The sequence below is a fragment of the Salminus brasiliensis genome, chromosome 5, assembly GCF_030463535.1.
Source record: "Salminus brasiliensis chromosome 5, fSalBra1.hap2, whole genome shotgun sequence".
Lineage (NCBI taxonomy): Eukaryota > Metazoa > Chordata > Actinopteri > Characiformes > Bryconidae > Salminus > Salminus brasiliensis.
Genome location: NC_132882.1, coordinates 29361262 through 29376255, shown reverse-complemented (window position 1 = coordinate 29376255; position 14994 = coordinate 29361262). Strand labels below are relative to the sequence as shown.

Sequence of the window (14994 nt, the reverse complement as noted above, 5' to 3'; positions counted from 1 at the left end):
CAAAGGGACACTGCGGCTTAGTGGCGCTGGACTGGATCTACCACAGGCCTATTTCCTTAACCAGCCTGGGCCCCTGGAGGAATCAATCTCAGCCTTGGCTACCAGATGCAGGGGAATGCTATTTATAAGGTACTGAAGCATCGGCTGCTCGATTTAACATCACTTCTCCACACCCCCTCTGTTGTTACCAGAGGCATTAGAGATAGATCAGGTTACTGCTCATAGATCAGCATGAGGCAGAGGACTGGTGACTTTGCCTCTGGTCCTCATGCAGTAATGAACGTGCATCACAGAGCGCATGGCGGTTTGTCATATAGGAGACAGAGGGGCAACAACTTGCATGTAATAAAATGTCACATGGACCTTTCTCCAGATTCACTCTGAAGACTGCTTTAGCAGAAACCTCCCCACATAAGTACTCACACCTATATTATTTTATTATTTAACATTCTAAAGCATAACTCATTCAGCAGGGGCTAGCCATGCTAAAATACAGACTCCATAAGGCAGGGTTAGCTGGAATAACTAATCCACCCAAGAAAAAACAATGAGAAAAGTTCTTACCCCACCAAATAAGTTCCAAACTGTACTTTTCTTTGGATGTTTTTATACACAGATCCATCAAATACATACTAAATATGTCACATTATTAATAAACACAGTCATATCAGAATATTATGACCACCAAGACCAGGTTTGGAATTAACTTATATCAGCTCCACTGACCATATAGGAGCACTGTGTAGTTCTATAATTACAGACTGCAGCTGTTTCTGTCCTATTTTTTAATGCTGTTTTAAACGGACCCTGAGCATCTGTGGCCCACCATAGAGCAGGAAGTATTTGGGCGGCGGGTCACTTTCAGCACGTGTTAGTGTGTGTTGTGATACGAGTAGATCAGACACAGCAGTGCTGCTGGAGTGTTTAATCAACTCAGTGTCACTGATGGACTGTGAATAGCCCACCAGCCAACAGCGTCCTGTGGGCATCATCCTGTGACCACTGATGAATGATGAATGACCCTCCTCCCAAATAATAGCTGCTCTGTGGTGGTCTGGTGGGGTCCTGAGCATTGAAGAACAGGGTGAAAGGAGGCTGATAGAGTATGCAGAGAAACAGATGGACTACAGTCTGTAATTATAGACCTACACAGTGTGATAAGTGGAGCTGATAGAATAGGCAGGGTGGTCTCTTTCAAAGTCAAAAATCTAATTTATTATAATTAATATTTATTTGTGCAAAGATGTTTTAATGTATTTAGACTGCAATGCTCCTTTGGTTCAAACAGATGTACACAAGAGGGAAAATCGAAATGTGATTGGTTGATTCTATGCCTTCAGTTCTGCCCATGAAGTCTCAACCAATGGGAGACCTTGTTTTAATTCAATCTACTCAGATCCTACTGAGAACTACTTGCCAACTAAAATATAATAATAAATAAAGGGTAGTACTGAAATTTTGTAGAGATCATAGTATTGAATAAAAACCAACCACAAATTACATATATTTTGTCATTCTGTAAAATTATATGTAATCCAATGGATTTAAGACATTTCTATGGGTTGACTTAATTAAAAGGGTTGAATTAATTGACTTATTAAATGTTAATGACATTTTAAAAAGTTCATTTATGAAGCCTAAACATGCTCTAGGAACTGAACTCTCATGCTCACAGTGCTGACACCAACTGGTAAAGGAGTGCAAATGACAAGAGTTTTTATTATGAGGAAGAAATATCTATAACTCACAGCTACTACTAAGAATTAAGAAAACATTAACAAAAATATTATTATTATTATTATAGGAATTCTGGGCTGATGCTAATTTACTATTTTTATTGGACATACAGTATCTGCAGAAGCTGATAACACAAGCACAAGCAAGTGTTCTTCAGCAGTACAATAAACACATCATCAAATACCCAAACACCCAAATCTAAACATTGGTCCAATGCCACTTTTCTAACCGTTATCAGTGTGATTCTGGAATCAGTGGTGCATGGTGTCCAGCTATCATCAGTGTGTCTGACCTGTTTGATGGTTCGATTCTTGTTCTCCCAGATCTTCAGAGCCTCTGAACGCTCTTTCTTGTTAAGCAAGGATGGGTTAGGGGTCTCTCCGCCCTGCCGAGCCTCTCTCAGCTTAGTGACAAGACCCCACAGACGAGACTGCCAGCGGAGAACACCGGGGAGAGCATCCGCTACACACACACACACACACATACACACAGTTGATGCAACTCATTTAAAGGTGCAATAATTAAGACTTCTGTCAGCTTTTGAGTGAAAGGAATAATAAATTAAAAACATTAAACTGGGAAAAGCTTTAACATCCCTCCTGAACAGGCCTTTGAATGTCAGAAGAACATTTTTCCCAGTCTGTCTTTTTGTATAGTTACATTCCAGGCCCACCATACAGCAGTGATCAGGTACAGTCAATGTGAAAGACATGCAGCACAATTAACAGGAAATAAGAAATAAGATGTTATAACTGTACCTCTAAGCTCTCTTGATTATAGCCTGAATGCATCACAATTCAAAAATGATAGAGAACCATGAAGTAAAGTGCCCTCCATAATGTTTGGGACAAATGCACATTACAAAAATTCTCAAATTCACATTTATTTACTTAAAATAATTGACTTTAAATGTCGCATGTGGTTACAAATTCTCAACAAAAAAAAAAAAAGATGCAGAAAATTCATTCTGCTACTGGCATCAGCAGATACATCATGAGTGAAGATGGGCAAGCCAGTACCTGTGGCATCCAGTACCTAGGCAGAGGCCAGAACACCCCCACCACCATGTTTTACAGATGAGGTGGTATGCTTTGGATTTTGGGCACTTCTTTTTGTCTCCACACTTCGCTGCAGAGTGTTTCTGATCTCTTAGCCTACTTTGGCTTTTTTATACTTTCTTCTTAATATAATACTCCAAATGGTTGATTTTGGGAAGCCTAAGGTTTGACAAATGTTTTGTACCGTTGCAGTCATGGTTCTTAGCCTTGTAATCGTTAACCGGATTTCCATTGCAGCAACTCAACCAAAAAAAAAAATTCTTACACCTGCATTAATGCAGCAATTAAACACACCTGAGAAATGTGTGTGTCAAGATGCTTTAAAACAGGAGGGGGTATGTGTTTAAAAAAAAAAATCCTTCATAAAATTAAAATGTATAAAAAAGATTTTTAAATTTTTAAATTATGAGAGTGTTAACTTTTACCACATTTGTTTGTAATTCGTTTGTACTCTACAGTTTTACGTTTGTGCTCAGAGGTAAATAAAGCAAGATATATGGTGTATATAAGTAATCTCTAGATTTATAATTAAGGATTCAAATGGAAGATAGAAAATGCTCCATGCGTGGTCATGAATTAATATTAATTGCACAAACTGGGAGGTTTTCAACATTCCATGCAAGAAGACACATAAGTGCACATAAGTATCTATTTGATGCTGATATCGGACCAGCAGTGGACATGGCACCCCTTCACCTGCCCCGTAGATGCATGGTGAATTACAGGGACTTACTCTTTACATCCCACAGAATGTCCTTCTCGGGCGGAGCAGCGTAGAGGATGTAGAGCCGCGTGGTGTCGATGCCGTACTGATCCACCACCTCCTGAGGGTCCAGGCCATTGTGCTTGGATTTACTCATCTTCTCCCAGGTCACCTGCAGCTGCTTCCCGCTGCCCTTCTGCACAGGTTCTGGGCCTGTATGGGATGGGATTTTATATATATATATATATATATATATATATATATATATATATATATATATATATATATACACATATATAAAAAACATTTTAAAAATATTTTTCATTCCATTGCCTATCAAATGTCAAAATAATAATACATTTTCATAAATGTGTGTGATCTGTTGTTTCCAATGTATTTAAATACAATGATTTTGCATAGCAGAAACTGTCCATCTGAAGGACTAAGTGGCTGGTTCATAAGATTTGATAGCAAGAATCAAGAACAAGATGTTTTATAGATATCACATGTAGTTTATTAATATGAAATATGAATTAATAAAGTGTACATGTTCACATTAATGAGTTAAAAATGAATATCTAAGAAATTAATATGATTGTCATACATTCAATGAATCCATGCATTAATGGAGTTAATCAGGTAGCATTAATGGAGTTAACAAGTTAGCATTAACAGAGTAAAAAAAATTGCATTAATGAAGGAGACAATAGGTTAGCATTAATAGAGTTAATGTATAATCATTATTAGAGTTAATAATTCATAACAATGGAATGAATTAATGGCTTTAACAAGGTTGCATTAATAGCACAGTTAATTAAGAACAACAGTCAGTCATAATAAAATTCAGTCAAAATGAGTAATTAGCTAGCATTAATAAAGTTAGTGTAATAAACTCAGTGAACCCCTGCAGTAATGCCATTAATATTCCTGAATGCTAGTACTTGATGCTAAAAGAGAGTGTCTTACATGCCCCATGTATAGCATGTTTTATTAGGCTGCTGTTCTCTCTCCTTTTAAAGGTTTAAACATTTAAGGAGTTTTACCAAAGTAGGGAATCTTACACCATATTGCAAAATTGGACCAGATAACAGCCAAGACAACAGGCAATATCATGATATGTCGATGATCTTGCTGTATCAGTATAGATGACGCATTGCCTGGCACCACTAAAGAAGATACTTCAATGAACAAGCATATGTGAAGTTCTGGTGAAAATATATTTTATGTAAAATAAAACACAATAACTTGCACATATATTTTTTTTATTAATTAAATGGAAAAAAAAATACTATTTAAAAACCAAAAAAACTGATTTTCAAGAATGCAAGGTGTCCCCGAACTTATGATAAGCTGCACTGGTAAAGCGGTCCAAACTGGACTGAATACAGCTGAGGGGGAGAGAGGGGCTCAGGGGGTGTACAAGAGAGAGGTGGGAAAGAGAGAGAGGTATTTGCTTCCATTTCTAATCCCTCTCTGAAAAATGTGGGCGCAGTACAGGAACCCAATAACTGTGGAAACTGTAGCCTCCACCACAAACACAAAACACACACACACACACACACACACACAAATTAGTCATCATCTCTGTGCTCACGGACACTAAAGCCTTAAAAAAATTCCCTTTGATACCTATAATACACAAAGTCCAGCCAGAAACTCCCTGTTTACCCGGTTGCCTGGCAACAGAGCGAGAGCAAGAAAGAGAGGGAGAGAGCGCGAGAGAAGAAAGAGGTACAGAGAGAGAGAAAGAAAGAGAGGTGGAAAGACAGATTTGTAGAGCATTTGTCTCGAGTGGTTTCTATGACTAAGCTGACTGCTGTCGAGTTGCAGCGCGAGGCATGATCTATTTTGGAGCACGGCAACAAGCGAAGCATAGCCGGCTCAGCTGACAGCAGCAGATCTTGATGACATTCCCAATTTGGACAAAAGTATTGGGACACCTGCTCATGAACTGTTTCTACCCGAATCAAGGGTATTTACATGTAATGACTTGGAGTAACTGTCTCTACTGTGTCTCTACTGGTGTCTACTACCAGGGAAGGTATTCTATTAAATTTTGGAGCATTGCGGTGAGGATTTGATTGCATTCAGCAACAAGAGCGTTAATAAGGTCAGGATGTTAGATGATCCCCACCCCACTGCATCTCCAACTCATCTCAAAAGTATTGGATAGAGAACACCGTTCCACTGCTCCACAGTTAAAGGCTGGGGGGCTTTATACCCCTCTAGCCCACGTCTGGAATTAGGCAGCATGGTGCCCATAGGTTCATGTGTATCTGCTCCAGAGAGTCCTATTCTATTGGCAATACTTCTTTACAGGGACTAGACAAGCTGTGTGTGTGTATATTTGCACATCTGTTAAATAATCTGGGGGAGGGGCAACTTAAAGTAGCTGAAAATGCTCTTTTTACAAGGGGTGTCCACAAACATTTGGACATATAGCGTTTAATAATCACAGAGCAGCAAAAAATCTGGAAAAAATGAACATACACACACACACACACACCTACCTGTGAAATCAATATCCTCTTTCTTTAGACACTGTCCACTCTCGGCCACTCTGAACGTCTGGCCCTTAATGAGGCCCTGCACCAGCAGCTTCTTAAAAGGCTCCCTTTAGGAGAAAAGGACACACACCCAATATAGCACACACTGAGACAATATTAATAGGAGAAGCATGTCCTCCACAAGTATGTAATGTCACCTCACTGTCGTGCGAGTGTCTGTGTGTGTGTGTATTCCAGCGGGAAAACCACAGAGACAGCTTTTATCTAGGCTACAGGTGATTCTTCTTTGCAGAAGGCCTCTAGTTTGGAGATACGTGTGGCTCATCTTGCATGGACAGCTTGATTCAGGTCTATCCACAAATCTTCTATGGTATTTTAAGTCAGGGGACTGTGAGGCCATTCCAGGAGTTTCGGTTTGTGTGTCTTCAGGTCGTCCATGGTGGATTTAGAGGTATATTCCGGGTCATTATACTGATGTAGGATCGGATTTTCAGCTCTGGCTCTTTAACAGACAGTTTGACGTCTGGATTGAGGATTTGCTGGTATTTCGTGGAATCCACTTCCCCCTCCACCTGTGCAGTACTGCGTATGTCACTGGCAGCAACATCTAAGCATGACCCCCATCCTTCACAGCTGGCAAGGTGTTCTTCTCATAGACTGCAGTTTCTTTCTCTCTCCAAATGTACCATTGTTGATGTCTCCTCACCTCTTTCAGGACTGCCTGTTGTGCTTATGGACTGATCTTAACAAGGAACCAACTTCTAGGGAGACTAGCAACAGTCCAGGAGCTCCCTATTTGTAGACAATCTGTGCTGGATTGATGTACAGACAGTTTAGATTAGCAATGCTTTTGTGGACACATCTTCTGAGGTCTTATGCATGTTGTTTACATTGAAGCATGGTTCGCACTAGTTCTTCTGGAGAAGAACAGACTTTGTACGCCTTTATTTAATGGACAAAGCACCTGTGAAACCCGCACTTCCAATCTCCTCTCCTTACTTGACAAAGCTTTTACCAACTGGCTCTTGGAGAAGTCATTAACGAGATGGTTCAATTACTTTTTCTAGCCTGCACTGTGGATGTGTTAAATAAGATGTAAGATTGTGCATGTCTATAACTGAAATACACAACAATCAGACCACATTTTATTAATAATAAAGGCCCTTGATTAACTAAACCAGGTACTGGATGATAACTGCAGTTAATCCTGGACTTCCTTCAGGCGAAAATTGAAAATGGCAAAATCACTCATTATGACTGTTATTTTTATTTTATGAATGTTTTTACCGCACAATTATTTAGGTTTTTAAACGTATGTATCTTATGCGCCTAACATGTTTTCACTGTATACACTACAGTAAACGTGCCTATGTGTGCACATGTGTGTGTGCGTGTGTGAGAGAGAGAGAGATAGGGAGAGATAACCTGTGAGAGACCAAGCCTAAGTCCTTGCAGAAGTGGCTGAGGAAGCGGGCGTAGTACAGGTGCATGACTGCATGCTCTTTCCCTCCTATGTAAACATCCACAGGCATCCAACGATCAGCTAGAGTGCGCTCGAAAGGCCTGTAGGGGACAGGATAGGGTCAGGCTTTCTGATGCATGGCATTCGAATACACAGCACCCTGCACAACACACACACACAGACGGGGAGTGCCGCTAGGGGGCATCCTTGTACAGCCATCTACTGCTTACAGAACTGAGAGAGAGAGGGGTGATGCTGGGTTAGTAGTTCTTGTGTTTTGTGTGCATACTGCTCCTTTCAGAGATCTCGTCTTCAAACTGCAAACATATGAAAATATCAGGTTGATTGATGATTTAATTACATGATTTTTTAAGAAAATGAAATACTTGATTAGATGTTATAACATATATTATTTTTCTTTTTATTGGATGGCGCTCCATCCAAAACTTTTAGGGATGAGGTGGGGTGGCAATTATCCAACATCCTGACCTTACTAATGCTCTGGGTCCTGAATATGTAATATAATAATGCTGCAAAATCTAGTGGAAAGCCTCCTTCCTGGACAGTGGAGACAGTTACTCCAACAAAAGCAGGATACACTCTTTAATACTCCTGATTTCAGAAGAAGCAATGAATAAGCATTTGTCCCAAAACTTTTGTCTTATAGCTTACATATACATATAGTGTGGTGGAATTTTCTGTTTTGGGAGTTGTTGCTTATTAATAATCAATCATCAAGTAAAAAATAACACAATTTGCCTTAAAGAAGCTTTTAAAAAACTGAATAAAAAAAAGAGCCAAAGGCACTTTGTGGCAAACAAAAGAAAGGCTTCTGTTCATCAGGCTCCGTTTCTGTGGTAGAGATCAGAAGGAGAATAAATTATACATTATCATCCAAGCTGACCACTAAATCACTGGCAATTCCATAAGAAAGCAACACTGAATTGGCGAATGACTCTGTGAAATAGGTGTACATTTTTGATCAAGAGCGAACACTTAATTAAAAATAAAATACAAATAATAAATAATTAAATCACAGCCTGAAAGACATGTTCAATCCTCCAAAAACATTTTCCCACCTCAGGCAGAACCTTATTAAATAATTTACGACAAAATGTGACGGAGTGGTACATTTTATTTCCTTTGCATTAGTAATGAGCTTGACAGACCCTAATAAAATAAACCAAATAAACAAAAATAAGTCATGTTTGTCAATTTGAACAGGGGAAGGTAGTTTACATTTTTTTAAATTCCAAAACCGTGACCAGCCTAACAGACATTGCATCAAACTAAAGAGGTCCAAAAGTTAAATATATAATATAGAATTATGTACACCATATGGACAAAAGTATTGGGACAAATGTTCATTCATTGTTTCCTTTGAAATCAAGGGCATTGAAAGAGAGAGCTTTGCTTTTGTTGGAGTAACTGCCTCTACTGTCCAAGGAAGAAGGCTTTCTACTAGATTTTGGAGCATTGCTGTGAGGATTTGATTGCATTCTGGACCAAAAGCATTAGTAAAGTCAGGATATTGGATGAGCACCACCACACCTCATGCCCAACTCTCAAACTCATCCCAAAAAGCTTTGGATGGAGCATCAGCCATCATTCCAGAGAACATAGTTCCACTGCTTCACAGCTCAATGCTGGGGGCTTTCTACCCCTTTAGCACACGCCTGGCATTAGGTATATATAGATATTATACACACACACACACACCAGAATCTGCTTATCTGGCTTCAATCATCAATAATACAGCAGTTAATGTACCACAGGTCCCACAATGCAGTTTAGTTTTGTGCCGCCTCTATCTTTGACTATCTTTGTCTGACGGTTAGCCTCGGGCCCTGTACAAGTGTGGAACTGTAAACAGCATAATTGCTTTTCCTGTAGCTGGATAATCTGCCCGGCTTGGGGACAACAGCACAGGCGCAGCAGCACAGCAAGGTCAGAGCATGAGTAGGAGCCCCGCCGCTGCCAAATTAATCTCTTTTGTCAAGCTCTCTGTATCACCGTCGCCACAGCAGGCGATGACCAACACATTATAATCTCCACTAAGAGAGTGAGAGCGAGATGGAGCGAGAGAGAGACTGAGACTGCTAGTTCTCCTATAATTATGAGACAATGTGTTACACTACTTTTTCTTGACAGATCTAGCGATGCATCTTATGGTTCTGGCCTAAAGTGTGGCCTATTTGTTCCACCATAGAACTGTGGCACTAAAGTAGCACACTGACTGAACTTCCGACTGTTCAAACATGCCTGGACAAAGTTTTGCTGTCTGGATTGAAGCAACAGAAACGACTTGGGTGACCACTGACTTCTACTGTTTATAGGTGACGTAAGCTTTGTAGCGCAGCATAAATTCAAGTTCGCTGAAGGAAAATAACATCTATACATTAGTTCCACTTGTTCCAGATGTAGCTGATCAGCCAAAACAGACTGGTGTCCAAAATTTAACACCATTAACAAACACTAGAAGTCAGTGGTCAGCCAAATCTTTTCTGTTGTTCTGCCCACTTCTGACCCCCCCACAGGATCCGATTAACCTGCACATTTTTAATGAATTATATTTATACAGATTGATATAAATTATATCATGATGCTACTTGGCCCTGGAAACACATTTTAATATACTACATATTTATTATAATACTGTATAATAATAATAATAATAATAATAATAATGCGTTTAGCAAAGTAAAGCATAAAGCAGAACTATGATAAAACATAAAAAATTTCACTGATCTTTGGGGTTTAGTGAGCTTCTGACATCTGTAACTGAGTCACCAGCCCATATATAGATACAATCTCCAGCCGTGACAGGGAGAGTGGCTGCCCTGCATGCTCAGTTGTCCCTCCCGTCCACCACCAGGTGCCTCTTTGCTTTGGTGGCCAGATATGCTATGTACCAATAAGGCAGGGTATGGGTAGGTGGCGGTCAGTGGATTTCCTTGACTATGTTGCTGCTTTGGAACCTTTCATCTGTCCTAGCACCCCGCTGTTCAATTCTGCTGTGAAGCAGCGAGGCAACAGGCACTGGACACGAGGGACATTGGGGTACGTGGGCTGGCCGCTCCACCAGTCGCAGCTTGATCTTTGGCTTGTCAGGTTTAGCTTTGGCTCACCAGCCTGCTCAGCCTCTAAGAGAGAGGGCGTAGCCATGTCAGCCTCATGATTGGTCAGGGATATGCTGATGTAAGCCTGACTGTCTTTTAAAAACGCCCATTCCACATGGAGAGGAGAGCAATACTGGTGAAATACAGCAGACATTTATTAGACTTTGGGAAGACATTCAGAAGACATACTTTGGAGGCCCTGAGGAGCCAGATTCTTGTAATTACACAGTAAAGTCAATCTGGCGATGCATTTTATGAATCTGGCCCAAAGTGGGGCCCATTTGGCTCCAAAATAGAATTACGCCAGTGATATTGTCCAACTGCCCAAATGTGCTTGGAGAAAGGCTTGCTTTTAATATTTCTACAGGTTTACATGGTTAACAAACACTGGAAGTCAATAGTCACCCCAAATCATTTCTGTTGTTCCAACTTCTGACTCCCCACAGAATCCCCACAGAATCCTAATTTCTGTTCATATGTATAATTATCTGTTCAATTTCCTTGAATATTCCTCTCCAATTATCCCCAGAACAGCATCTAAAGCCAGACAAAGAGCCCAACAGTGGTCGTTTTAAAGTTTCTGCGTCATGAGCGTAGACGCAAAGTGGAGTTAGATTGTTCTATGTGGCGTCAGAAGTCTGCATAACACTTGGCTACAAAGGCTCCCTTCAGCTTTCAGCTACACAGTGAAGTGGATGTGAAAAGAAAAAGAGAAAAACAGAAGTGAGAGCGAGAGAGAGAGAGAGAGAGAGAGAGAGATAATCAGAAAGGGGAGGGAGATTGTTTTATTGCTCTAATTTCCTGAACCCACACAATGACATTTAAATAATCTTAATATCTGTTCTTTATCCAAGCAGCTGCAGACAGATGGGTTCTCGGCGTGTGTCCTGAGCGTTCTGCTTCTCTGAAATTTCCCATTTCATAACAGGTCATAAAAGCCAGAGCCGTCAGACACAATCCCAATAAATCTACACACATTCCACCCGGTCATGCGAGTCAGAGGCAGAGAGAGAGGAGAGGACTGATGGAGAAGTCATGGACTTTTGTCCTTACCTCAGCTGGTTGTGTGGGTCTGTGTATCTGAAATAGTACCAGGCAGAATCTACAAACGTGTCCATGGTGTCGGTCTCTCTGAGAGCAGGGCCTTTGCACCTGAGCAGGAAAAGTGTGGGATGAGAAAAGTCAAGGATACAGTACAGTGAGTGCAAATACAGTGATATGGCTAAATAAGGCCAAAATGTACCAAGCCCAAGCTATAACCTCTCGAGAAGTACTTCACAAACACCCTCAACTACCATACTACAGCCATTTACAGTGGGTCCAGTGTAAATCTCATTCACAATCTCATAAATCAGAGGTATTGCTAGGGAGTGTGCCGTCTCTTAGCTGCAGTACTACAGCTTCTACTCTACTAGGAAGCTCTGACTAGACTAGTGCACTAGATGTTGCACTACACTGCTGTAAGGATCTGATTTTTTTTCCAACTGGCTGAGCCTCATTAAAGCTTTCGAGTGCTTCTCAACTGCACTCATAATGTTTGTCATGATGCTTGATCCAAACAGAGTGTGTGTGTGTGTGTGTGTGTGTGTGTGTGTGTATGTGTATGTCCATCAAAACCTGCCTGTGAAACTGACTTTTGAAAAATATTCTAGAAACAAATCTACTTAAACTTAATCTACATTCAATCTCTTATGGGGGAAAAAAGTTCCTGCAAGACCCAAAGATTAGACGTCTAACCTTTTAAAGGGCCCCTATCATGGAAAACTTGATTTACTTTGTTTGCTAGAAATAAAAATATACAGTTACGATCAAAATTATTTAACTCAGCGTTATGTCTGGAGGAGGAAGAATGAAGCATATGCTGAAAAGAACATCCTATCTACAGTGAAACGAGATGGTGCCTCTGTGATGCTCTAGGGCTGCTTTGCTTCCTCTGGCACTGGAAATCTGCAGTGTGTGCAGGGCAAGATGAATTCAGTAAAGTGTCAGGAAATCCTAGGAGGAAACATCATGCTGAAGCTTGGGGGTAATTGGACCTTCCAACAGGACAATGATCCCAGGCATATCTCAAAGTCCACCAAGACTTGGTTTCAGAAGAAGTCCTGGAAGATTCTGGAGTGGCCGTCACAGTGGCCTGACTTGAATCCTATAGAAAATCTTTGGCAGGATGAAGGAGGAGGTTGCTGCACCCAAACCCAAGAATATCAGAGAACTGGAGGCCACTGCCCATGAAGAATGAGCTATTAAAATTGTTCTTGTCTGATTGGTCTATTGCAAACAGCTCATTTGCAATGTAACTGTATTCTCTTTGTTTCTATCATGAAAATATGACAGAAATCTAACTTTTCTCAGAAGTGTTTCAGCACTGTGCTTTTTTGAATGAGGCAGAACACAGGACAGCCAATCAGAAATGCATTAAGAGGGAAAAAAATCTTTCAATCTGTGTTGTAAACCTAAAACCACATCAAGGAAAGAAAACAAGAAAAATTTAGAATATGAGCCCTTTAGCCCTTTCAGGACCCCCTTATGGACCCCCAGTGGGATGAAAGCGTTCAATACAAGCTCTATTACCAAAGAATAGCCCCACCAGTTTGTACAGAAGTCCCTGTAGTTACTGAATAATATACCTTAGTCTGGAATAAGCCTTTTACTGGAACACATTTTCTACCTCCATTTCCAGCTAAAAAATACATACTAAGCACCTTGTATCCATGTTTAAATAAATCAACACATCTTTCTTCAGGGTTATACTGGAGAACAGGTCACTATAAAAAGACAGACCAAACACACAGGAAATGTAGAACGCCACCGATTTCTCATTAGCAGCCCTAAAGGAAGCCCTGCCTGTAGTATAAAATGTCAGAAGGATGTCAGTGTATGGCACCTCTCTGTGGACTGCTCTGTCTTTGCCACTCGGCTCCTGTGTGCTGATTAGAGCCTGGCTGCTGCTGGCCACAACAGCGGTCACCACATGCTCCCCTAGAGCAGCACATGTGTGCCTGTGTGTTTGTGTTGGAGTGCCACCCTCCCCAGCTTTTTCACCCAAAATACACAGCACTGCTGCTTGTCAATCAGGGCAAACACAGGGCTTGAAAACAAAGAGTGCACATGTGTACACACACACACACACACACCTTTAAAATGCACTTATTTTCTGTGTTCAATTATATACACACGAGCTTGTACAATCTCCAGAGTAAAGCACTGACCAATAGAATGGGACGCTCTGGAGCAGCTGCACAAGTCTCCCAGCACCAGTCATCATGTCTGATGCCAAGCATCGGCCAGAGGATTATAACCCCCCCAAGCACCGTGGCAGTGAAACTGCAATCTCTGAGCTGATGGGACAAGCTAGGGTGGTGTTCATGAACTAAAAGTGACCAACCAAAATCAGTACTGTACCTCACTAATGCCCTTGTGGTTGAAGAACAGTGAACTGCCCAGCTTCCTCTGCATCTACAACCGTCTTTCTGAAGGCCTTAGCGAACTCTTTGGGTGGGACCATGGTAATAACACTCTCTTTACCCATCAAGAGCAAACCAAACTAAATGTCTGAGGTTTCAATCTAACCATGTTCTAATCGTCTGCAGCTGATATGCTGCACATGATTCTAATTTTAGACATTAAATAGTAATAAATGTTCATAATTAAAAAAAAATCCTCACAGGAAAACTGCATTGTTTGAAGATCAAATGTTCATTTTGTTGAAAGACAAAATGTTCTCAAAGGGTGCCTTTATTTTGTCACATGACTGTATATGACCCTTAAGACAGAAAAGGGATAAGGAAACGTTGGAAAATAGTTGCGTAAATATGAATGATGACTTTCTTTGGTATATGAATCCATATAAATGCTAGTAGAACTGAATGACAGAACATGGAGAGTATATGAAAAAATTAAACATGAAAACATGAAATATATGGCTCAGAGTAGTTCAGCAGTCTGCTGCGGTCTCACTATGGCCAGAGGGTCCAGGGTTAGAATCATGAGCCATGTTGCTTTGTGCTCCCTCAAGTGGCCTCAGAGTCTGAGAGAGCACAATTGGCCGGCTGGGTAGATGGAGCTCTCTCCCCTCACGGCTCTAAAAGTGTTGTTGGCCCGCATAGACATCTGTTGGTGGTGCGGTGGAGCTGGGAACTCGGTGCTGTCCTCCGAGCGTGTCGACTACAGGGCAATGCCGCACCGGCGGCTGTTGGAAAAGAGGCGGTAGGTGACTAAGTCCTTTCCTTTGTCATGCTGGGAGCATTGCTAGTGCTAGGGGGAGCTACGAACCGGTGGGTTAATTGTAAGTGTTGGGAGAAAAAACAGGCTTCTAACATTGTGGATTGCCCTGTTTTTCGTACAACCTGGTTTTGTTACAAAAGCAGAGCCATTTTGGCCAAGGAATGTACAAAGACACACAGAGACA

The 14994-nt window shown here is 41.0% G+C and overlaps 1 protein-coding gene across 1 annotated transcript in view; it reads right to left on the bottom strand.

Moving 5' to 3' along the window:
- The window catches only part of lars2 (leucyl-tRNA synthetase 2, mitochondrial), an 87025-nt gene that overhangs the window by 12201 nt on the left and 59830 nt on the right, over positions 1–14994 (bottom strand). The window contains exons 13-17 of the mRNA XM_072680091.1: positions 11640–11738; positions 7431–7568; positions 6009–6112; positions 3529–3711; positions 2030–2199 (exon numbers count right to left, since the gene is read on the bottom strand). Coding sequence (XP_072536192.1) covers positions 2030–2199; positions 3529–3711; positions 6009–6112; positions 7431–7568; positions 11640–11738 — 694 coding nt within the window. The remainder of the gene's footprint in view (positions 1–2029; positions 2200–3528; positions 3712–6008; positions 6113–7430; positions 7569–11639; positions 11739–14994) is intronic.